The following is a 26,258-nucleotide window of genomic DNA, read 5'->3' as shown; positions in this document are numbered from 1 at the left end:
GTGTGTGTGTGTTTAAGTGCGTATTTAATGTGTATGTATATGTGTTTGCTTATGTGTGAGTGTATTTATGTGTGTGTGCCACTGTGTCACATGTGCGTGAACATGAATATGTATGTTTGAGTGTATTTGAATGAGTGTGTGTGTGTGTGTGTGTGCATGAGTGTAAGTGCATATGTGCTTATGTATAAGTGAGTGTATTTATTTGTGTGTGTGACAGTGTGTGTTTAATATGTATGTATATGTGTTTGCTTATGTGTGAGTGTATTTGTGTGTGTGCCAATGTGTCACATGTGCGTGAACATGAGTATGTATGTTTCAGTGTATTTGTGTATGTGTGTGTGTGTGTGTGTGTGTGTGTGTGCTAATCAAAGCCACCCACCTTGAAATCGAAGTCGGCGTCTGTGAAGTTCTTGTGCAGAGCAGGAGCCAGATACTGAACTGTTGTCACGATGATGCTGCAACAGAAATAAAATCAATGAAGCTCCTGAAGTTCTCAAGGAGAAAAAAACGACATGTAGAGACACAGTGAACATTCCTGTTAGAACCAAGAACCAACGGTTTCATAAACTGTAGGTTAATCTACAAGAGCAGGTGCAAGATTGTACGACAAACTCTTGGACTAATGATAAACAAAATGAGAGAAAAAGACACACACAGACACTTAAATGGTACTCAGTGGTACTCAGTGGCTGAGTACATCTCGAATACATCGTATCGAATCTTAGCTCTGCCTGCCGGCTAAGGCTGAGCGGCCACATGAACAACGATTGGCCTGTTGTTCAGATATAGGCGGGACTAAGTCAGATAGGGTCTCTCTCTCATAACTAATGCAATAACGACCTCTGCTGGCTGATTAATGGCGCCTGCACAGAGATGAGAAAAGAGTGCTCTCAGGGTGTGTCTCTCCGTACACAACGCTGAGCTGCACTGCACTCGTCAAAGTGTAGGTGATAAGATGCATACGGCTGCTGCCCACGTGTCAGAGGGGGGCGTGGGTTAGCTTCGTTCTCCTCAGTCAGAGCAGGGATCGGCATTGGTGGAGAGGAAGCATGATGCAATCGGGCAATTGGGCGTGTTAAAAGGGAGAAAAAGGTGAAAAAAATGCATAAATAAATTTTTTTTTAAAAGGTACTCGGGTGTTAAACATCATCAGGTTTGTGCTGATAAACCTACTATTCTCTGGTTCCAGGTGCTTTTTGATTTGGAATTAATTTTGGTAAAGCAGCACCAAAAATTATGTTTATGAACTGAACCAAAACCTGCTCCACGTTGGTCGAAAAGGGCTATGTAGGAATTTGTCTCTGTCCAATTAGGAAATGTGCACTAGTCTGCAGCCTATTTTGGACAGCTTGTTATTGGCGGATGTTGTAAGAATAAAAAAATTGTATTTGACTAAATGAGAAGAATAAAATGGTCCATATCTGTACACCTAGTATATATAACATGTGTTTTTGATGATTTGGATGTTCTTGACCCTGTTCACAACAAACAAATGAAAAAAGCTCTGAAAGAGTTAAAAAAAATTTAATTCTCCTCAAGCTCTGTGAAAATCTTTAACAGCTACGATGGCAATAACACCGAGGACTCCCAGTGGGCTTCATGCCATTAACCAGCAAGAGATGAAACAGAAGATGAACTAGAGAAGATGAGAAGATGAAGAATGAACAGGACGTTTTTTTTTTATTCTTACTTGCTGGTCAGCAGACGCATCACATTCCAGTCTCTGGGAAAAATGCTGAGCTTCATCAAGTTCCGAAAGACGCAGAAAATCTTCAGCAGGAACTCCTGAAATAACAGAGCGACAGAAAGTGAGACGGAACATCAGGACGGAAACGCATTACAACACGCATAATGAGGCTGAACTAATGCGTTCTGGAATTTTCTCCTCCCCGTGTGTTCTGCGAAACTCCTGCGGCGCTTTGATGCTCCGTTTCTGCAGGTTTATGTTTCCCCTTAACATTTGTTCATTTGTTTTAATAAGCACTTCATCACTGGGGTAATTTAAAGAACAAATCTACCTACTGCATGTTTTAGGGGGTTGGGAGAAAACTATCCTCAAGTATCCCCAAGACACCCTGGCCTGAAACACGTCTCTTTAAACATCGTGCCTTTATTAGACGCCACCATTCCAACAAGCCATTCAAAATTTGGCACTATTACAGCTTACCAAATAATAAAAAGCAACCATCAAGGAGCAACAACAGCTCAGCAGAATTGATACACCACACAAATGTTCCTCTAGTAACAAGATCAGCACATGAACTGTTCTGCCGGAGCTTCACAATGCATCAATCAGATGCATACAATTCTAAGAACTGTGTGCAATGTCAATCAGAAAGTTGCTGGTTCAAACCCCATCACCACCAAGTTGCCACTGTTGGCCCCTTGAGCAAGGCCCTTGACACAGCTACAAGTGTAAGTCGTTTTGAATAAAGGCGTCTGCTAGATACCATAAATGTAAAGAAAACAGGCACAACATCTAATGCATCAATCTTTTTATGGGTTCATGTTGGGTTTAGGAACTTCAGGAACTCACCTTTAACTCCTCTTTGCTCTGGAAGTTATCGAGGAGGTGCTGGAAGTGAATGTCTGTCATTTGGCGGAGGAGGGAGAGAAGACAGGACACGTATTCACCCTGCAAATGAAAAAGCACCAGGATTGCTGTGAGCCAATCAGACTGTTGGGTGGTTTTTAACAGACCAATCACAAGTGTAGAAATAAAAGAGAGGAGGGGCTGGTTCTGGATAAATGGATGAGAACAGAATATCTGCAGGCATTTGTAACACATAATAAGAAGCAGCGTGTGAAAAAAAGCTATGCTATGAGTGTATCAGATGCAGCAGTGTTGTTGGGATTTTAATTTTTAAAGTCAATGCTGGAAGAAGAACAGCGCTCCAGCCAAAAATAGAAAGCCAACAGTGTCCTTGATCAGAAAGTGACCAGACGAAGATTAAGACACACGTTGTGCACAAAAAAAAAACAAAAAAAAACAGTTATTAGATGTTTCTTACAAACCCAGAAAAACCAGTAAGCTAACACGAGCGTGTGAGTGAGAGGAAGAATAAAGACAGATAGCGGTTCGGAGAGACAGAATGAGGGTAATGAAGAAAGAAGCAGCAATTCCAGACACGGAAAGAAAACCCGAGAACGATGGGCGAGAATGAAAATAAGAGGGGGAAACAAGCCGGGACAAAATTGGGTAAGAGACAGAAGAAAATCTGCAGTCTAATGCGCTTGGACAGGAGAGAGAACAAAGGATGGCACGGCGGAGGGCAGGATGAAGGCGGGCAGAAGTAGAAGAATCAGATTTGTTAGTTACTAACAGTGATCTCAGCCGTGCACTGTGGGCAGCGCTGGCCTCTTACCGCCTCCTGAGCCTGAGACTTGCTCATGATGGTGAGCAGAGTCTGCAGAAGAACGTCCAGCAGGCTCTCCACCACCATCTCCACCTCCTCCTGCACCGAGGTCTCCTACAGACACACAGAAACACACAAGCAAACAAAAATCAACTGTGTGATACTCTGAGTAGGTTCCTCACACCTCCTAATCCTAACCATGCCAGTAGGTGGACTGGACTGATCTACTGTATATGGTGCCTAGGTGATGAAGTCAGGGTGTTAGTGTGTCTCGCCCTGGAGTTCACTGGTTCCAAGGCTAATGTTACTGGTCTTGCCCCTGTGCCTAGTGTTTTGGTGTGCCAATGGACCCACTTTGATCCTGGTCAGCATGAAGCATTTGGGATAAAACACTCTATTCACATTCTCTTGGACTCTGTACAGCTATGATCAGAAGTATTTTCTGATTTTCACCAACCAGCCCTGATCAGGATCACAGTGGGCCTGGTGCCACAACAAATAATGGGAATTAAGAGCCAATGGGAAGCTCTGATCATGACCCAGTTCAAACAGGACCAGAAGGTTTAACGCCAGTTGTCTAGCCTGTGTAAGTGATCTGTGTTTTTTACCAGTGAACTGGCTTTGATGATGGAGAAGATGCTGCTCAGGATGCCCGAGCAGATGAGCAGCTCTTTCTGCTGCCGCAGATGAAGATGGATGTGGTGCAGGACCACAGGCAACAGAATCCTCCGAGACTCTGAAACAGGAGCAAAACAAACAAACAAACAATCAAATAAAGCAAAAGTCGTGCAGAAGGAAATATTGAGGCAAATCGACCAGAGTCACGTCTTTATTAGGTTCCACTACATTGTATATACACTATACAGAAAAAAAGTATTAAGACACTCATTCTACTTTTTGAATTAATGTGTAGCAATTATATAAAGGAAATTATATTCTTAAAGTTCGGTTTAAAGAAAGTCCGGGGTCCTGCATAGAGCCCTGACCTCAGCTCCACTCAACAGCTCCAGGATGAACTGGAACACTGACTAAGGTTTTCATCTTGCAGTCATTTTTTGACTGAATAAGCACAAATTCCCACAGACAAACCTCAGTCTTGTGAGAAGCCTTCTCAGAAGAGCGGCTGTTGTTCTAGCTGAAAAGGTCACATCTCTATTTTAATAGCATTTGTTTTTTAAATTGGATGTCTGACAAGCTCATGGTCGGGTGTCCAAATACTTTTGGCCAAATATTGTATTTATTTATAATTACTATAATAAATGACAACAAAGATCTTCGAAACTTATAAACCAACAACAAAAGAATCTGAATTTGAAAACATCTAGGGCAGCATGTAGGGCAGCTGTAGCCTAGTGGTTAAGGTACTGGACTAGTAATTAGAAGGTTGCGGTTCAAGCCCCACCTCCGCCAGGTTGCAACTGTTGGGCCCCTGAGCAAGGCCCCTTAGATTGTATACTGTCACAGTACTGTAAGTTGCTTTGAATAAAATGCCGAAAATGTAAATGTAATGGTGATAGAAGGGCGGCACAGTGGCTTGGTGGGTAGGACTGTCACCCCACAGGAAGAAGGTCCTGGGTTTGATTCCCATGTGGAGCCTTTCTGTGTAAAGTTCATGTTCTCCCCATGTTTCCGGGCACTCCCACAGACCAAAGACGTGCAAGTCAGGATAATTGGAGATACAAAATTGCCCTAAGTGTGTGTTTGCCCTCATGAACTGGCAACCTGTCCGGGGTGTTTCCTGCCCTTTGCCCTGTGAATTGTACCCACCGAGACCCCTAATAGAATAAAACAGTAAATAATAATAGTCAGAAGTCGTACCTGGAAATGAGAACAACCTGCTGTCTACAGTTCGAGCAATGGACTGCAGCTTTACAACGTCCATCGACTGGCCAATGTGGACCGTACTGGGCATGCTCCCCAAGGTCCCCCTTACAAACTCAGCCACCTCCTGCACTGTAAACATCTGCAGGAGCTCATCAAAGATGGCCGGAAAGGAATTAAGCAGGGCCGCCTGGAAAGAATAAAAAACATCTATTAAAATGTAAGGAATGACTGATTACAGACTGGAAACAAACATTCAGTCTACAGAGTCCACAGAGCAAGAAGAAGCAGCAGTGGCCTTCATTCCATCAAGCTGCGAGATGTTACTGTGCTACTGTGCGTAGCTAAATGGTCCAGGTATGTTCTGTTTAACACGTCAATAAATTGCCCCTGCTGCACTTTTTGCTCCTGCAAACTCTGCAAGAATCAATTCCTGGCGAGTGACTGTGAAGGAAAACACTCGAGTCATGAGAGGGTGGAGAGGAAAGGATCTGAACATCTTGTGAGATGGTTGTGAGGGTTTCACATCCGAAGTGAGCAAAACATAAAGACGAAAACACGATCCAGGAGTCGAGGAGGGTTCGGAGCTTGTGTGAAAGTTTGGTGAGGAAGATTCGGTGATGGTTTCGACACTTCGGCTGCAGGGTGAATCAGGGTTCAAAAGCATCCGTCAGTTTGCCGTGCCGAGACCTCGAGGTACTTACTGATAGCAGAGATAGACGTGGAGAGCTACAGCTCAGTGGCTGCACAGCGTTCGTCTGGTTGGTGGTTTCTGGTCCGAGAGGAGGCTGAGGGCCCTGAATTGGTTAACAAGGGGTTGAAGGAGCCAGGAGGAGTCAGGGAGGTACAGACGGTTCAAGTCAAAAGTAATAAAAAAAGGGGGCAATTAAAGAAACACTGGTAAAAGCAAATGCTATTTCCTTAACATCAGAATATTGTCTTGGAATTAATAAGGAGAACTGTCATGCTAATGAAAATTTGCATTTTTCCAATTTTTTCCTCCCAATCAAGTCATGTCCAATTAGCAGATCTCATTTCACTACCTCTCGGTCCACTCCTTACTGAGGAGTAAAGTATTTAACACTAGCTCAGCAGTTCCCAACCTTTTTTGCACCACGGACCAGTTTCATATAAAATATCTATATATTTTATTTACATATTTTTGTTTATGCATTTTCTCCTGACTTTTAGCGTATCAAATTACCCAACTGCACTACGCTTCTTCTCTACTGATGCTGATCCCCACCCTGGTTGAGGAGAGCCAAACTGACACGCCCCCTCCGACACGTGCAGTAGCCGACTTCATCTTTTCACCTGCACGAGGTGAGTTCATATGCAGATCAGTTTTGTGTATGGAGAGCCACACCCTGATCTAGATCTAGAAGGTTTTTGAGCCGTCTGACCTGGGTGAAGATTAGAGTCTCTGAGCTACGGCTGTCCAAGCTCAGGACGAAGCGGATGGACTGGAAGAGCTCCTGGATGCTGGTCCGAAACTGTTCCTCCTCCATCCCGCAGGTGGCCCGAGAGTACAAGATCCGCGACTGTACGATGAATTTAAACAGGTACTCCAGCGCCTGGAAAACAGGGTTTAACAATCACACTCCAAACATTTATTACAGTTTGTGGACACTGGATATTACATGCATGTGTGGTCACACTTTTAGGTTCCAGTTAGGTAAGATATAATATAACTACATCTCATGTCAATTTTGTACTTCTGGGTCTCAACACTTGGGGGTCTGTGTGGGTACTGCACAGTAAAACTGAACCATGTGCTGAAATGGACTGAAATGATCACAGTTTCACTTCCAGTGGCTGGGTGGTTAAAGTACTTTACATGTAACCAGAAGGTCACTGAGTCAAGGTCCAGCACTGCTAATTGCCACTGAGCATAGCCTTTAACCCTCAGCTGTTTGCACTGTGTTAGGTCCTAGTCAGGTCTTAGGGCAGTACTGGCTCAATGTAGTAGACTAGAAATCAAAATGTAGCTTGTTTCTAGCCCCACCCTGCCAACTTGTCACTGTTGGGCCCTTGTGCAAGGCTCTGAACCCTTAATTGCTTGGATTGCATTCAGTCGCTTTGGCTGAAAGTATCCACTAAATGTTGTACATGTAAACATGATCTTCCTCCCTATTATACACTAAGTAACACCTATTGCTAACTGGTGCATAGTTTGGGGAAGTCCCTTTCCTGTTAAGAATAACTTTACCCTTGTTTAGAAGACATGGTTGGATGAGGAAGGTATGAAGGAACTAAACTATATCGAAGACCTTTGGGGATTCGGAAAGCCAATTCCAAGCCAGGTCTTGTTGCCCAAAATCAGTGCCTGACCATCGACTGAATAGGCAGAAATTCTCACAGGCACACATTCAAATCTTGTTAAAACACTTTACAGAAAAGTGGAGGCTGTTGTAACTAGTAAAAGGGGTCAAGTCTATATTAATGTCCATGGATTAGAAATGGGACGACCAACAAGCTAGAAAGACTTCTAAAGTCGACCGTACCATCTCTCATCTCGTCTGCCTGCCTTCACTACCATTATTGGTCGCGTCTTCAATAAGGTTGCTATGACGTAAGCCAGAGAAGGTGCTGTATGCTAATGTCAGAAGCTAATCGCGCTTGTTTAATACACTTTATTGCTTTCTGATAGTATTGATGAATACTAACAACAGCTAGGCTTTTCCTAAGTATTTCCTGATGGTACAGTTTAGCTAACTAACCCAACACCCCCCCTCACCTAACTCATGATTTACTTCTTTTTGGGTGGGTCCAAGTATTAAGGATGAGGTTCAGACCCCCCATGCCTCCACTGTAATTCAAACCATGTTTGTGCAAACAAAACCATCAGCTTCTATATACAGTATATGTTGCAATAAAACCAGACATTAGATCACATGTAAGCTGGACACTGTATATCAGGTTTTATTCCCTGTACAGAGTAATTGCAGACACATCTGTTTAAAGTGTGAGATCTATAAAATATTCATCCAGGTTTTCTCTGACCTGAATCACAGCTTGACCAGGACTCATGAATATTACATCCACTTCATTCGTTACGCACTTACAGTCTCATGAGCGCCGGCAGCTGTTTGCAGAGCCACTTGTTGTCGTCTGTTTGCATCACAATGGGTGGCGGGATGAGTAAGATGTGTTTAACAATCATCCACAGAATCTGACAGTTTGCAGTAACAGGATCCTAATAGCAACGACCTGAAAGCACCTGTGTGGAAATGGAACTAGACTGGTTCACTAAACTAGATCTTACCCTCATCGCTTCCTGGATGTGGTCTTGCCGGACCACCTCTGCTGAGCGGTCCATGTACCATTTCAGACAGCGGATGAGCTCCCTGGAGACAAAAACACACCGATGAGCCAAAAAATGAGGAAGGGTGCTGGAGCCTATCCCAGCTTTTCAATGGGCGCAAGGCACACAGTAACACCCTGGACGGGGCGCCAGTACATCGCAGGGCAGACACACACAATTAACCTGACTGCATGTTTTTTGAACTGTGGGAGGAAGCCGGAACTCCCGGAGGAAACCCACACAAACACGGGGAGAACATGCAAACTCTGCACAGAAAGGACCCGGACCGCCCCACCTGGGGATCGAACCCAGAACCTTCTTGCTGTGAGGCGACAGTGCTACCCACTGAGCCACCGTGTCGCCCAGTATTAATAACAAAAGCATTCAAATAAATTAAACATTATTTACAATTTTGTGTTGCTTAACATATACGAGGGATCTTCAAAAAGTTTCACCCAAGACATTTTTTGCTGATGGCATAAAAAAGTTGGTATGAAGCTGAATGACAAGTAAGTGTAAGTGCAAATGTTAATTGTTTTTTAAATTCTTAATAAATAGAGTTAAAGATCCCTCATAATCATTATGGAATTTTATTGCTTTCAAAATGTAAACAAGCTTACTTATAGGCCAGCGCTCCAGCAAAGTGTTTCTGGATGTAGGTGTCCATCACTGGGCGGAAGTGGTAGTATTTGCTGTCCCGGAGAAGATTGATAATAAATATCTGGTCAAAAAAAAGACAGCAAAAGCAAACAGAGCTTAGCACAGGGTTTTTCAAACTTTTTTTCAAGTGACACACATTTGGGTCCCGTAAAAAAAAACACAGGTTTTTTTACATGACCCAGGCAACACAAGCAATGCAGCTTACTCTGTGGTTTACAAGATATAGCATAAAGCCTCAACAAGGGGGCGGTTGCGTTTATTTAATTACATTATTTTAATAATTATTTTTTTCTGCGACCCAATTTTCTCGGCTTGCGACCCGACCCAGGGTTTGAAAACCCTGGCTTAGGAGGGCAAGAGCAAACTGGGGATCTGAAAAGGGTCGTCATGCATCAGCGCTGCTCTAATTATTTCTGACCTGATTTTAGAGCAACAGGAAGTGGCAGCTGTCAGTCTGAGAAGATAAAGAATTTACACTGAATTGCAAAGCTTATAAAGCTTGATGGTTTTAATTCTATGCCAGTTCTAGAGTTTCTTCTATTTTAATGTGCAAATTCACCAAAATATGGGCGAATAAGAGGATCGGAGGGAGCGTGTGTCAGGCAAATATACCCTCCTTGGACGCGATGCGTCTTCAGCAGTGGACGACTATTTGGCTACGATAAATTGGTAGAAAAAGGGAGAAAATGTCTAAATAAACTAGTAAAAAATCCTACCATTATTTCGATCCGCCACCCACAGTATATATTATACAGACCATACGTGGCAATGTACGTGGCATAACTACATGGCTATCAAATGCAGCAGCAGTGCTAAGTTGAGTACAGCCCGCCAACCGTAAATATCCAGCCAACAGCGTTTATCAACAATGCGATCAAAATGACCGTTTTAATCACTCACGTTCACACAGTACGGTCAGTACGGTCAGCACAGACAAAACCGTCCCTCTTATAAACACGACAGGTTAAATAGACAGCGTTGCGAAACGTATTAAACGTATTTATGAGATTAGCCTGGCAATTTAAATGATCAGAAGCGGTTTATGAAGGAAACTCAGTGGAGAAATGTGCTCTTTATAAAGATATGACAGATGTGATTAGGGAGGTAATAGCTAAAACTCCTCCACTCTTTGCACGGAGGGCTGAAAAGCTAAAGACTCCCCACAGGCCGCCAATGCAGGCAGCTGTGATCTAATAACCACTGGCTTCCTGCCAGCTGAGTCCTACCATTAATCACACACACACAAACCAGTATGGGTACTGCAGAAACATATTGGGTATGGGTACTGCAGAAAGGTACTACATGTGCCTACAAACCAAAATATGTACAAATAGCATCAATAAACACGTCATGTCATTTCGCCGTCATCGCTTTGTGATGGTTGGCTGCACAGCGGCCTCCAGTGCCCTCTGACTCGTGCCCCTGATAATGCCATCCACGTCGTGATGTTGTCAATCCAGCTTATTCTCGATCTTCCTTTTGAGTCGTTCCACCAGTTCAATCATAACACTGCGTCATCACATGTTCAGAAGCTCCTTTTCTGTTCTGGCCATCTCGTACGCTCGCTCAGTGGTGATCATCTTCCTCAATGAGTTTTTAGCAGTTTTCTGATGCAAAAACTTGAACTTGCTCTCAAACGCCTGAATGTGTCTTTCTTCCTTTTTCTTCAGTGTCCAGGCTTCACATCTATTTGTGGGACTGACCATACCAAGGCTTTCATCAATCATAGCTTGGTGTTCACTAATGGTCTCAGACTTTTGGCCCCCTCTGTATGCATTAATAAAAGTGTATTATCTGAAAATAAATGGACCTTACCAAAGACTGAAACACCAGAGGGCCAAATTTGTCCGTGTTGTCATCCAAAATGGAGAACAGCGTGTCCAGGATGTCCTGAAGGAACTGAAGTAATACCGGTGTGTTAATATTACATGCTAATGCATTACATTCATTAATATTTTCAAACCAGCGTCAAGATAGCGCTTACTTTGACTATTTCCTCTCCACTGACATGTCGCAGTCGACTCATGATGTCCATCACCCGGTCGGGATGAGCTTTCCACTTCAGCAGAGCCAGCAAGTCCACTAAGAAGAGAGTATAAATTGGTGTGAATAAATTACACCTTTAAATTATTAATATACAAGTTCAGACTCTCTGCTGTATGTTTATAAAGCATCTCGGTGCTACCGTTCTGTGTGAGTTTGGTGGAGGACAGCTGTGTGGAGATCCACAGGGTTTCCTTGATGCTGCGCTGAAAGATGAGGCTGGAGGGGATGTTGGGGCAGCCGTTAAAATCGTCTTTACAGCAGGGCAGACCCAAGTACAGTGCGTGGTTACTGAACGTCGTGTTTTCATCACACTGGAAACATTTACACGCATTAAAAATTACAACAGACACAGTGTCAGCTAATCAATGTAACTTCACACTACTGTTTTATTAGTTACAAGAATAAAAAGACAAGGATGCTGCATTAATTCCTCATTAAATGTAAAAATAGTACAAAAACATTTCCTACCTAATAACAAACACGCAAATACATTCATTTATTAACATTATTATTATTAACATGCATTTATTACAGTCTGTGAATAATCTTCACTGCTAACACCAACCAGCTAGCTAGCATAAGCTAACCTGACAGGAACTTTGAAAAGATATTTAAGTCCTATTTATTTATAACTGTCACGGTTAGACAGACAGACAGACAGACAGACAGGTAAACAGATAGATAGATAGATAGATAGATAGATAGATAGATAGATAGATAGATAGATAGATAGATAGATAGATAGATAGTTGGATGACAGATAGACAGACAGGCAGACAGACAGACAGATAGATAGACAGACAGATAGATAGACAGATAGACCTATAGAGAGATAGAAAGACAGACAGACAGACAGACATATAGATAAATAGACAGGATTACTGATGGGCTTTTAGATCAAACCTATTTATAATATTTACTGCTTACACTGGTGACCTTACTAATATAAGCCAACATGACAGGATTACTGACTCAGATTTTAAATCACAGAGTGGCGATCAGAAATATTTACCCCTCAATGCCTTTCAAATACTACACAGATGTGTATAGATTTAAAATTCTACAACCAGAAGTCTCTATACAGAGAAGTCAGGAGTTTAAATAAAAACATTTAGTTCCCTTGACAAACGTCCACGTGCACTTTTACTCGACCCTCAGCCTCAGTGCTCGGTGGAAATTCCTTTTGCCTTGATAACCTCTAATAAGGCATTTGGGTAACAAGTTTCTGACACCTCTCTTGTGGAAACTTCACCCATTGTTCTCCTGCAGAAGCTTCCAGCTCACTGAGGTTTGATGGCTTTTGTGCTGCGGTCGCTTTCTTTAAATCCCCTAAAGATTTTCAATAGGATTTAAATCTGGAGACCAAGAGGGCCACTCCAGGATATTTTAGGACTGATTCCTTTAACAAGCTTTGGTTGACTTGAAAGCGTGCAGGAAAGTCCAATTATCACCAGGGTTCAGTTTCACCACAGAGGGCAGAGCGTTCGTCCTCACAGTGACTTGGTGTTTTTGTGACTCTGTGATATAAATCACCGGGTTAAGGTTGCCAGTTCCTGCAGAAGAAAAACATCCCCACATTATCACTGACCAGCCTCCATGCTTGGGCTTGTTCTGGTCTTAAGCCTCATTTGTTTGTGCCAGAAAAACCACCTTCATCAGGTCATTTTGTAAGTCTTGCTAGTCTCTGGATGGAAATTTGTGCTTTCACCCATGGCTGGTTTGATGCTACACCATAAATGTTACTCCCATAATGTCACTAGGAATGTTCCAGGTCTTAGAAATACACTGATCAGCCGTAACATTAAAACCACCTCCTTGTTTCTACACTCACTGTCCATTTTATCAGCTCCACTTACCATATAGAAGCACTTTGTAGTTTTACAATTACTGACTGTAGTCCATCTGTTTCTCTACATACCTTTTTAACCTGCTTTCACCCTGTTCTTCAATGGTCAGGACCCCCACAGGACCACCACAGAGCAGGTATTATTTAGGTGGTGGATGATTCTCAGCACTGCAGTGACACTCACATGGTGGTGGTGTGTTAGTGTGTGTTGTGCTGGTATGAGTGGATCAGACACAGCAGCGCTGCTGGAGTTTTTAAATACCGTGTCCACTCACTGTCCACTCTATTAGACACTCCTACCTAGTTGGTCCACCTTGTAGATGTAAAGTCAGAGACGATCGCTCATCTGTTGCTGCTGTTTGAGTCGGTCATCTTCTAGACCTTCATCAGTGGTCACAGGACGCTGTCCACTGGGTGCTGTTGGCTGGATATTTTTGGTTGGTGGACTATTCTCAGTCCAGCAGTGACAGTAAGGTGTTTAAAAACTCCATCAGCGCTGCTGTGCTCATACCCGCACAACACACACTAACACACCACCACCATGTCAGTGTCACTGCACCTAAATAATACCTGCTCTGTGGTGGTCCTGTGGGGGTCCTGGCCATTGAAGAACAGGGTGAAAGGGGGCTAACAAAGCATGTAGAGAAACAGATGGACTACAGTCAGTAATTGTAGAACTACAAAGTGCTTTACTGTTTATCATGTGTGCATGTTTAGCACTTAGTCTGTTAAATCGAGGTTCATTTGTATCTCCTTTCATTTTACACACATTTTAGCACAAGAAGTGGCTAAAACACCTGAACCTAAACCTAAATGAAAAATCATGAGCTTGTCCACATCAGTTTGGCTGTTAAACGTAGATGCGACCCTTTTTGGAAATCAGCTGAGTGTCCCGGTCCTATAAAACACAGTGTGATTATAAAGTAGTTTACTCGATAGAATGTGATGTACAGACTGAAGTGCACTATCTATCAAACCATTATGATCTGCTCTTAAACCACTTTCAGGCCGTAAACGCAATTACATCCTTCATTCTGATTTTTTAAGGTCAAGCTTTTATTGATTTTCGCTGAACTTTCTATGTGCTTTATGTAATGCACTTTGCATTGATTTTATGTAAGCGACTGCATAATTCATTTAATGTTACGGCAGAACAAAGATTCATTTTGTTATCTGAATTTATAACGGCTAAAAGGCATCTAATTAAAATTTAATACTCACATCCCATTAATGGACTCTTTAAATATCTCGCTTTAATAGAGGAGATAAACAGCAGTTTATTTTGTTTATTTAATGGACAGCAGAAGGTAAACTGACCTTGTACACATAGAGCTCGTGACTCTCGTCGGATAACGTCGTACCGTCCTCCCTCATTAGAGGTGTGAAGGCGAAGCCAAAGAGCTTCTTCTCACCCTTATCTTTAGCTGCAGGAACAAGAAACAAATGTCAAACTTTATCCAAGACGCTTTTATTCAAAGTGACTTACTGAGCAATTGAGGGTTAAGAGCCTTGCTTTAAGGACCCAACAGCAGCAACCTGGCAGTGGTGGGGCTTGAACCAGCGATTACTTTTGATTACTAGTCCAGTATCTTCACCAATAGCCTAAGTGCCATACAAATTCAAAGCAACATTCCAATCATTTTCTAATTCTTTTTCCACATATTCCAGCTTGTTTGGGTCACACATTGTACGGCCCCCTGGAGCAGACAGGGTTAAGGGCCTTGCTCACGGACCCAACAGTTGCTGCATAGCAGGATGGATTTGAACCAACAATCTTTAAATGATAGCCCAAAGCTCTACCCACTAGGCTACCACTGTAAAACTGTTGGAACAGAACGTTTCCAGATCATGCTTTACATTTTTAGCAAATACACAAACCTTGACAGAACCGTTTTTGGGTTATTTGGGAAATTTATGCCTAGATTTTTTTAGGTGGGTTCATACCGGGATCTGTATCATGCACGGAGAGTCATGACATTTTAATAAACAGACTGGACTATATAACACCTTTGTGGATTTTATTTAGAGTTGCGACATCAGTCTGTGAATTATGGACCTGTCATTGATCTTAAAAAACTGTTTCCTGATGGACACATCATCATTTAACTGCTGTTCTAATCGAAATCCACTGGCCTAAAACGTGCTAAATCTTAAAATGTGTCTCAGTGCCCGTACTTGAGCAGTGTCTGAACTCGAAGCGCAGATGCGATCCCCGGAATCTGTCGATAGGGATGGGCAGCTTGACGACTTCACTCCAGCGAGGGCTGTTGTTGTGGTAGAGAACCAGAGATCGGTGCTCGCTGATGTTCGGCTCTCCTGAGCCGAGGTTAATGCAGTCCTAACGTTAAAACAATTACAGATGTTAATTACAGATGTTCATGGGTTTGAGGTTTTCAGAAACATTAATAATGTGCATTTTATTTTTTGGTCAGTCTAGTCATTGTTAATACTGCACTACGATTCATCTGGCACTTGAACCCTTATTATGGCCAAGAAGGGTCACAGACTATTCCTAAACTGCTTCTTTATACCAACCAGCAGTGGATTCTCACAGAGAGCAATACAGAGTACAAAGAGTCACGCTCTGCCCTAGGCCAAAAAACAATGGGTCGCAGAGAAAATCAACAATTAAATCAACAAATTTTAACAGGCACAAACACGTAATAAACTTGTGCACAAACGCCCCCCTAGTGGAGGCTTTACATTACATCTTGTAAACCACAGTGGGACCAGATTGCCACCATGTTTATTAATTAAGTTTATTTTGTTTTGTGTTTCGTTTTGTTGTGTTGTTGTTTGTGTTGCCTGGGTGGGGATTAAAATCATGGACAAAATGTGGGTCGCTTGAAAACCCTGCCCTATGTGATCCTGCACTATTTATGCTGGCACCCCAGTGGGACAGTGGGAGTCTGGTGCAATGGATCAGTGCTGCAGAGAATCCCTATCCGACCTTCCCTCCCTCAGACGTAGCCAACTGTGTCTGTTGAGGGCCTGGACAGGCTGGTAGTAGTGGGTAGACTTTAAATTAATAACTAAGGTTCTATTGAAGTTGAAATACAATAAGGAGGCATTCATTTATTCATTCATAGTCTGTTTTACCACCACTGTATCCTGGTCAGGGTTGCGGTTTGTCTGATTCATTGGGCAATTTTAGTAGCTCTAATTATCCTGACTGCATGTATTTGGACTTGTGGGAGGAAACCGGAGCACCCAGAAGAAACCCACACAGACACAGGGACAACATGCCAACTCCACACAGAAAGGACCCTGGCTGCCCGACTGAGGAATCAAACCCAGGTCCTTCTTGCCATGTCTTTCAAGTATATGTAAATTTTTAACCTCAACTGTAATTAGTAATGTTGTTTAGAGTGTCTAAAGCTTCACTGATCCTAAACTAATGTCCACATTTATGATGGTATAACTTTATTTTTAAATTCGGATTTAACGTGTCTAATGTTTTATTAATTCGGATTTTCAGAACCTACTTTGAGAATCTCTCCATCAGCGTACAGCACATACACTGTGACCTCGATGTTCTTCTGGACGCTCTTCCCTCCTCTCTCGAAGTCGCCCCTCTCCAAAGTGAGATACAAATCATTACGTATATCACCTACAGAATACACAAACACACGAGACTTTAACATGGTCGAAAGTATTTAGACACTAGACAAGGAGCTTGTAGTTTATATAACGCCCATGCTAACATCTTCCAAAGTTTGGAGTGTGTCTGAGAGAATTCGTGCCAGTCTGTGCTGGAACGGGAAATTGAATTTCCCCAACTGTTGCCAGAAAGTTAAAAGCACAAAACATTTTTAACAGTATTGATTGTATAAACCTGTTAGCAATGAGTGTGGCTGAAACACCAGAACTCAATAATCAGGAGGGGCGTCCACACAATATCAGATCATACAGCATCTCACCGAACACGACAGTATGAACAACCGAAGATCTGAAATGAAAACATTTACTCAAAGCTAGTCGATAAACTCTGATGACATGCAGCAGCGTTCGGTATAAGAAGATTTCAGACAGACATTAGAGGAGAAAATCTATCTGGTTGTTAATCTAGTTCATTTAGAAACAGCTGTAGAAGGAAAGCAGGTTAATACTATTCAGTCACTTTTGTAGCTTTTTATAGACAGACAGACAGATAGACAGATAGATAGATACATAGACAGACAGACAGACAGATAATAGACAGATAGACAGACAGACAGATAATAGATAGATACATAGACAGACAGACAGACAGACAGATAATAGACAGATATATAGGTAGATGGAAAGATAGAAAGACAGACAGACATACAGACAGATAGATATAAAAACAGACAGACAGATGGATAGATAGACAAATAGATAGATAGATAGATAGATAGATAGATAGATAGATAGATAGATATAAAGACAGGCAGACAGACAGAAAGATGGATAGATAGATTGATAGACAGACAGACAGAGAGAGATAGATAAGAGACAGACAGACAGACAGACAGATAGAACAACCAAATATCATTCCCTCTAAAGCTGCTGAGGAATGTTAAAGACATTTTGGTCTTTTTACCAAAAGAATTCATTATCCACTCTTGTAACTGAGCTGAAGAAATAACGTCCAGTTTAAATCCTGACAGAATCCTAATAGAATTTTCCTCGTTCACAGACCTCAACCTCAATTCTAGCAAAGGTCGTATTAGCATAACACAAAATGGCACGGCTAGCAGTCATGTAACAGCACACACGCCAATCAACAGAATTGTGTGGACACTCTTATTAACGACTCAAACAAACGTAATTATTTAGTTTGAAGTGCAGCCCGACCCTCTTATTTTCTTCATCACAGAAAGCCACACGCTAACTTGGTGCTAATTATGAAAAAGCAGAATGGATAACCCAGCGGCCCACGGTCTGTTCTCGTCGCTGTCACAGCGCCGCGATCAATTAGCACTTTAGCTCATTGCTATCTGCTCACAAATTAGCTCAGAAACATTGGTTTTAAAAGTACGGAGCCCCTAAAGGGTCACTAACGAGAAACTATGTGAAGACCCACAGTTTAGTAACTTTTCCCATGGATCTGTAAACTGTACCCACAGATTTGTAAACTGTACCCACAATTTAGCAATTACACGGATCTTTATATTATTTTAAATATTATTACTGTCTTTTAAAAAAAGTATTCACTCAGGTGTTAGTACCACACATGTTAATATCTAGAGATACAAGCTACGCTGCTGTTAATTGTAGGGACGGGCACAAGTACTACATTATCTAATTGTATAAAAATATATAGTCCGTTTTTTTTAAACACAGATATAAATTTAGGTGCGCAAATTTAGTGGCTCAAAATCAAATGTTAAAATAAACAGAGATTTTACTTGTTGAACAACTACTATCGAAACAGGATGGGCTGTATAATAAAGGACAAAGCACCAGAGCCAAATATGGCATGTTTTAATAAGAATATAGGGTTTCATTTATGTCATTTAAACATTTAATTAATTAAATATACAACAATAAATGTTAAATCTAAATAAAACTCTTAGCCAGATTCTTCTCAGATGTGAAACTGGCCACAGTATTGTGTTTTTTTTCCGGATAATGCATCATATACATTTATTTACAAGGAGCTTACTATAGCAGTCTGGGACTTTACCTTTATATGAAGCTGCTATTTACACTGGTGTAAGAGTTTCATTCACCAGCACAGATGCACATTTAAGCCCTGCATACACAATAATTAAAATAATGTAAAATAATAATAATTCTAATGTCTCATTGTTGTCACTCTATCATGGAGTCAGTTATGACTTTATAAAAGTAGAAATTTCTTATGTGATGAAAATACTAATTCCTAAATGCACCTCTGTGAATTTTCAGTGCAATTTGTGCACCCAACTGTGCTTATAAATGAAACTTGTGTGTAAATGTTCGGTCTGCTGATGTTTTCCGTCAGCCACGTATATGCACAGACCTCTTTGAACAAGGGCTGTCTTAAAAGCAGACTGTAATTTAAAAGACCCAGTCTACATCCTTACCCTGGACCAACTGGAACCCAGTGCGTGCATACTAAACCAAACTGAATTGCTGTCTCAGTAAATAAAATGCCCATCCCTATTTTAAAGATTAGACCAACTACAGGAAGCAGTGAAGACAAAGTCGGGCGTGTGGCGGTCACACTTACAATCGTCTATCTTCAGTTCTTAAAAGACATCGAGAGTGGAAACAGAAATGTAGAAGAAGAGAGACAAACACAATTTATTTTAGAAACGGATCGGTAAGATCAGGCTCAGTTTCACAAAGCTATTCACATGATATAGGGTCCGTCCAGTCAGTCTCTTACTTTCCATTGATTCTAAGTCTATTTAGAAATGCATACACAAGTAACGCACGGTGCCCGGGGCTCGACGGGGCTCGTTGGGGCTTATTGACTTATCGGCTTTTCAAAACGCTGCGTTTAAGAACGGCGACCTCGGCCATGATTATAATTGAGCCATCTCGGAGGGAGTCCTTTTTTTTGCTGTTATGAGGGACGGGTCAATTTGACTCGGAATAGAAGCTTCTGGTCGGAATATAGATGGAGAAAAACACGACTCTCATCAATCTGTGTTTGTTGGAGGGAGCTGAGAGCGAGATGAGAGCCTCGGTTTAATCAACACCTCGTCCTTTTCAGTTACAGAGACTCTGACGTTAGGGATTTGTGACCGGAAGTATGATGTGTGTGTGTGTGTGCTGCGACTCTAAACAGGGTGAGTCAGAGCTCCAGAAGTACACGCTGGTATAAATAATGTTGGGGTTATTAATAGCGTAGGTACCGATCCCCCCTGCATTAGTGCTGAGTCACAGGGATTGCACTGTTATATGCGCCGGTGCTGCAGTCCACTTAGCCCCTAAGACCAGAAGAGCATCGATCCTCATCGTGTTCATCTCTAAGTAAAGTCACTTCATCCAGGATTTGCTCCAGCAGGTTGTTTCTTCTAATAAAAATGATATTTGTGTAATAATTTATATATTGTGATAAATCACTCATTATGTAAAGAAAACAGAATCCTAGCTCAGCACTCCACGATTTAGCCTCATTTAATCATTACGCAGCAATAATAATGTCACAGGTACAGAGACCGTTTACTTTTTAATTGCTTTCTCTCCTAAAGGAGTCTGTTAACGTCTTTTATAAGGGAATAATTTCCTACCTTCATAAAGCAATATAAAGGTTCATCAAATCCCTTTTCCTTTAATTAGTTCCATAAACTAATCCAGCAGGGCTGCATTGTTACTCATTTTTCCAATAAAAATTGTTTTGTTTTCAATCCATATGCTACATTTTTTTATACACATACTGGTGCTCAGGTGGCACAGCGGTAAAACATGCTAGTCCACAATCGCTGAGCTCTGGGGTTCGAATTTCAGCAATGCTATCAGCCGGACAGGCATCTAACGCAGATATTATTGCCTATAACTGGGGGCGTGCTTTGTTCTAGCAGGAAAATGACCCAAAACACAAGTCAATAATGATTTTAGAACAGCTACATCAATGGCTATAATTAAGCATTTCCAACGGCCTTCATAAATCAAGAAGATCTGAGCCACACTAAAAAGTCAATTCTATCTCTTAAAACTAGCAAATTTGGTTGAAAATCCAACCAACTGTAGCAGAACTTTGTTGCTGGCTTTCAAAAATGGCTCGTCAGGGTGAAAAGAGCTAGAATGGGCTACATATAGTCAAGAAAATCTAGCCATTGGAAGGTGTACTTGTTCTAAGTACCAGTCACAAAAAATGGACGTGTCAGGAAGGGAATCTAGCACAAAACCGAGCCAGTTCTGATATGTGAACCAGAATGTTTTGGATGTTTTGGATCGTGCTCCTCCTAGAACAAAGTGCAACTCCCAATGGCTAGACTTTTCAGCCAGCCCACCCCACTGCCAACCCCCCCTCTCCCCAGATATAGCCAATCATCTGCGTAGATGCCTGTCCGGCTGATAGCATTGCTGAAATATGAACCCCAGAGCTCAGTAGTAGTAGACTCATGTTTTACCGCTGTGCCACCTGAGCACCAGTATGTGTAGAAAAAAAAAATTAACTCCACAAATCCAATTTTTTTTATTTAAAAAAATCAATAAATAAACCCTTTTGGAGTCAAGTAACTCCTTCGATCTTACGACAATCATAATCATTGCCCTTATAATGAAACAATCAGAGAGCTCACCTGGCATAATAACATCAGGAAAACCCAGTTTGCGAGTGACGGCGACGCCCCGGTTAAAGATCATGGGATTTTCCCTGCGGATCTGATCCGTCTCTCCTCGGAGCAGCTGTAGAGAGATGATCAGACCTGTAAAATACAAAGAAGGAAAGAAACGGACGAACAGATAAAAAATCCAGGACTCAACAATCCCAGTTCAGCTTTTAAATGACGTACCAAGACTCTTAATCATGAATTCTGTCTGCTAGCAGGCAACCAACAAGGTGTTTAGCTATTAACCTAATTTAATTCACAGATTCAATTCAAACTACATGAAATCCATTTTATATGGCCAAAAGTATAAGGCCACCCCTCTTAAAGTGTGAGTTCTGGTTCTGGGACAAGTTCTCGTCAAGATTAACAGCACATTCAGGCTGCATCTCAAACTGCATTCTATCATATAACCACACCACTGATTTGTTGTTATTTTACCCTTTAGATCAGCGCTCCCCAACCTTTTTTGCACCATGGACCGGTTTCATATAAAATTAAATTTTACAGACCGGCAGGGGCGAGGGGGATTTAAAACAGAATAACTACACTACTCACAAATGAGCTTTTTTCGCTGCAACGAGACGCTTGCTTCCACCTGAGGGTGATATGAGATGATAAACACCCGTGTGTTGGAAATAAAAGCAGTGTTTTCATTGCTGATGTAGCGTCTCTAATTATTTATTCTTTCTGTGCGGCCCGGTAATAAATGACCCACGGACCGGTACCAGTCTGCAGCCCGGTGGTTTGGGACCTCTGCTTTAGATCAAGTGTCAAACCTTAAAAAGTGTCTTAAGTCTATGTTGCTTTAAAGCGTACATTGTAAAATCATACATACACTACATCTCCCACAATGCATGTTGATTTTGTGATCCTCAAACTCACTAGATCCCGCATCCCGCCACTACATCTCAGTGTTTCCACCTCGGCGTTTAACTAAGGTGGTTTTCCAACAAATGGAGTTGAGAAATATCTACAAATAATCCCAAAATGTCCACGGATTTGCCATCTTTGCCAATCCTGTTATCGTTGATGTGTACAGTGTTCCTGACCAGCTTCACATGGAGTTAATAGAGACTCAAAGCAATAATGACCTGAGAGCAAAGATCAGTGGATGAGGATGGTGTGTGATAAAGTGTCTCAGGCTATTTTACAATATCTGTTAAGGAAAATTAGATATCATGTTTGTTATTAAGCTGTCTTGAAGCTGTTGTAAGCAAATAAGAAACAGTTAGCGAAAAATGGAGGTTCCAAAGTCCAACACCCAATGTGATGTAACCAGAGCAGTATAAAGGGAGGCCCACAGTATCTGTTCCTTGTTCTTCAGCTATTCCACTGCTGTAAGAACCCACGATCGTGTCAATAAATTCGTCCAATCCAGTAAACAATCCAGTTATTTTTCCACATCATATGTCGAGGAGAAGTTACATTTATACAGTTACAAACAGCACTTGAAGGCGACCATAATGCTGATGTGGCCATCGGTGCAAATGAGTTTGACTCCCCTGATTTTGATTAAGTATGCTACACTATATGGATAAAAGTATTGGGACAGCCCTTCTAATATATGAATTCATGTGTTTTAGCCACAAACGTTCCTAACAGTTGTAATAAATCAATAATATGAAGAAAATTACTCCTTTAAATTACATATAAAGGAGACCACAGGGTTTCCCTAAAGCTAAAGCTAAGGCCATTTAAAATATTTCTATAATATGACACCTGTAGGCATGCTGGTAATCACCTGGTCATCCACTGAATCTGGACACAAGATGTTTCCTAAAATGTTGGGAACAACCGCAGGCTAGTGTAGCAACACACGATCTCCTAATATCCAGGGTGTTAGATTAAACCTACACATCTTTGTCAGCCTCCACAAGCTGAGAATGAGATTGGAAACGGAGTCAATCTCCAGAGGACAAGTGAGTCTGGGGTGATTCATTTACGAACACCGGCTCATTCCAACGCCCAGACGAGGACTGTTTGGAATCATCTAAATCCCTCCGAAATTTAGCCATGGAGGAGATGCACCAGGGTGCACTGTAGGATGAACCACACAGGTGATGGTGATGTACTGGTAGCAGATACCACAGGATTCCTTTAGACGTTATTTAACATATTAAGTGAGCAGTCCTAATGTTTTGGCTCATCTGCGTATATTTCTTTGCATCTGAATTTGACATAACATTTGTACAAGGCACATTTCTAAATTAACTTTATTTAACCAGACAGTTTCCAAACCTTTGCATAAGAGTGTAAGAATTACTTTTTTCTGACACTGATGGTCTGATAGCTTTAGCTCTTTGGCTTTGCTCAGTACTGGATGAGAAAATCCACACCAGAAACAAATACCTACATCAGATACATCAGCTTTGACATTGATTCTACATTGCTGTTTTAAAAATGTGACATTTCAGTGTAGACTGGTCAATTCAATTCTTCAGATCCCTGACACACTCATAAAGCCTTTAACCCCACACACAGCTGACAGGAAGTGCTGAATTACCAGGAGGTGAAGCAGCCCCGGTGTGGACAGCGCTGTGTGTCGTGAGGTCAGTTTGATGAGGCAAATGTTCCGACAAGATACGAATCCGAATTTTCCAGCCAGTCTCTCACTATACGGTCAGTGTTTCACACGTCTCGGTCCACTTCTCTACATGTCATTTTGCATTTTTGAGGTTAAAATATATTAAGTAAGGTTTCATTTGTCTTGAGATCTGCCACAGCATTAAGAAACTGCCAAAATAGATTGATTGGGGTTCCGTGTGCCAATCTCAAACTTGCGCCCCCCAACCCAAACACCTGCAACCTTTATCAGACTGAGCTGAACATTACATAACATTAAACGTGTGTGTGTGTGTGTGTGTTCAGCATGACTAATGAAATAAGTGTCCTGTGGTGAAAAATTAATTGCGTTAGTTTTAGAAGTAAAAAAAATATCATAATGTCACAACCTCCTGGACAGGTACTCACACGCCCCTGGTCTAAAAAGCATCATTTGAGCTGTTCTTGATGAGAATGATGGTGTTTCTATTAATTAGAGCAACGGAAGCTATTTTTTGTTAACCAGAACACAAAGTAAGGCTTTTATTGTTCTCCTGCAAGAGCATTAAACTCAGTCTTGAGCTCTATAACTGTAATGATGCATCATAATTGTAGTTTGACCTTTTTTTACCTTTATTAGGATTTTCTTTTATCAAACCAAACCATACAGTGACTTACAAAGAATGAAAGATAGATTAAAACAACCCCATACACTTAAAAATCCAGAGGGTGAGGGGGTGGACCCAACCTCTCTTTATCTCCAGAGTAATACAGCATTCATTAATAGTATTAAGGACAGGCGACCAAGTTTTGTAATACGTCTGTACAGACCCCAGCCTGTAAGCACGTAGCTTTTTCAGTCTAATATTACCCAAGAGCCCCCTGAGCCATCAGTTCTGAGTTGGCGGAGAGGAAAGTTTCCACCGCTGGAAAATGATGTGTATAGCCAGCAGTAGGGATGTAACGATGCACCACAAGACAGTTAACAATCAGTGCACATGTGCCACGATTCGAAACGGTTATTCATTTAAGATGAATCGATATTCACTTTAAACAGCAGAGGGCACTGGCACCATTCACCTCGCCTGGTTGACGGCACTTCACAAAGTTGCCAGGTAGGGGATTTTCCAGCCAAATTTATTTTTGTGAGGACACTTTCTTTCTTTGTATTATTCATTTATTTATATAATGTTGGATTTGTTTTAAAATTTCATTTAAGTTTTTTTACACAATAAGCATTATTTGGCATAGTTTGTACCTACCTCAGAAATAAAAGGACATTTATTATTTAGATGAATAAAAGATAAGCACAAATACAGTATTTTATTTATAAGAGAAGTAATAAAAGAAAACTTTGTCATGAATTGTCTTCAATTTCATTTTGTTAAAAAAAAACAGGAAAAAAATCGTATCATAATCTCAGAATCATGAATCGTATCGCATCGTGGGTAGAGTGTATCATTACATCCCTAGCCAGCAAGGTACTTAATACATAATATTTAAATAAAATGTTTAAAATAAAAGAACAGCATGAGCATATAACAGAAATGACCTATTTTAGTGATAGCACTACATCATAATGCATGTACTGTAGCACGTACCGTAGTTGGTGCTGGGCGCGGTGTATTTGGTGCTGGACTTGCGGATGATGTTCTCGTGGATCTGGTACCACTCGTTCTCGTTGTTACATCTACGAGAAAAATGAAAAGTGAGCATTAATCAGTCATGAGGAGAAAAACTGCAGTGGTGTTTCAGAGTGGTGTAAGAGTCTGCCATCGGTCCGACGCTCGTTCTGACAGAGTTTTAGTTTCCTAATGGACTGAACATGCAGAGAAACCTCGAAAAAAAGTAATACAGCTGTGAGAACAGGGATGAATATTGCAGACTGTCTGTCCTTTACAATAAAGTGATGAAACATAATGTGCTCTGATGCTGTAAGGCTGTTAGCTGATATAAAGACTGTGATGGTAATATGGAGCAAAGCAGTGGTACCTCAGCGTTACCACAGCGTCCAAGGTACTGGACTAGTAATCAGAAGGACTTTTGGGCCCCTGAGCAAGGCACTTAATCCTCAAGTGCTCAAACAGTTGCTTTGGATTAAAAGCATCTGCTAAGTGCCACAAATGTACATAGAAACGTTTTATATGCAGACACACATGGACAGGGCAGCAGTAGCTCAGAAGTTAAGCTACTGGACTAGTAATCAGAAGGTTGCCAGTTTATTATCACATAATTTTAGCCTAAAATAAATCCTGCTGTTATTCTACAAGCCCAAGTGTTGACTGAACACAACTGGTAGGAAGGTGGCAGGTTCTGTCCCTGTGTCACTGATACACTTATAACTGGTTTGGCGCCTGGTGTGAAAGAATTCCAGTGGCCTGCATACAGAACCCTGATCTCAACCCCTCTGGACACCCCTGATATGAACCGGAACACTGCTCTTAGGCACAAAT

At 41.5% G+C, this 26,258-nt stretch overlaps 1 protein-coding gene across 3 annotated transcripts in view; it reads right to left on the bottom strand.

Moving 5' to 3' along the window:
* Positions 1 to 26,258, bottom strand: part of dock3 (dedicator of cytokinesis 3) — a 132,041-nt gene that overhangs the window by 19,358 nt on the left and 86,425 nt on the right. For 2 of the 3 annotated variants that reach the window (XM_062987080.1, XM_062987081.1), the window contains exons 13-29: positions 25,407 to 25,495; positions 21,235 to 21,360; positions 16,519 to 16,643; positions 15,209 to 15,371; positions 14,351 to 14,457; positions 11,327 to 11,498; positions 11,126 to 11,223; positions 10,957 to 11,040; positions 9,102 to 9,202; positions 8,443 to 8,524; positions 6,581 to 6,751; positions 5,175 to 5,367; positions 3,965 to 4,092; positions 3,324 to 3,470; positions 2,537 to 2,635; positions 1,691 to 1,785; positions 380 to 455 (exon numbers count right to left, since the gene is read on the bottom strand). In XM_062987080.1, coding sequence (XP_062843150.1) covers positions 380 to 455; positions 1,691 to 1,785; positions 2,537 to 2,635; positions 3,324 to 3,470; positions 3,965 to 4,092; positions 5,175 to 5,367; positions 6,581 to 6,751; positions 8,443 to 8,524; positions 9,102 to 9,202; positions 10,957 to 11,040; positions 11,126 to 11,223; positions 11,327 to 11,498; positions 14,351 to 14,457; positions 15,209 to 15,371; positions 16,519 to 16,643; positions 21,235 to 21,360; positions 25,407 to 25,495 — 2,056 coding nt within the window. The remainder of the gene's footprint in view (positions 1 to 379; positions 456 to 1,690; positions 1,786 to 2,536; positions 2,636 to 3,323; positions 3,471 to 3,964; positions 4,093 to 5,174; positions 5,368 to 6,580; positions 6,752 to 8,442; positions 8,525 to 9,101; positions 9,203 to 10,956; positions 11,041 to 11,125; positions 11,224 to 11,326; positions 11,499 to 14,350; positions 14,458 to 15,208; positions 15,372 to 16,518; positions 16,644 to 21,234; positions 21,361 to 25,406; positions 25,496 to 26,258) is intronic. The other variant, XM_062987082.1, reaches the window with a different exon arrangement.

This window comes from Trichomycterus rosablanca, chromosome 24 (assembly GCF_030014385.1).
Source record: "Trichomycterus rosablanca isolate fTriRos1 chromosome 24, fTriRos1.hap1, whole genome shotgun sequence".
Taxonomy (NCBI): Eukaryota; Metazoa; Chordata; class Actinopteri; order Siluriformes; family Trichomycteridae; genus Trichomycterus; species Trichomycterus rosablanca.
Note: the sequence above shows the minus strand (reverse complement) of the source record. Positions and strands in the feature narration are given on the sequence as shown.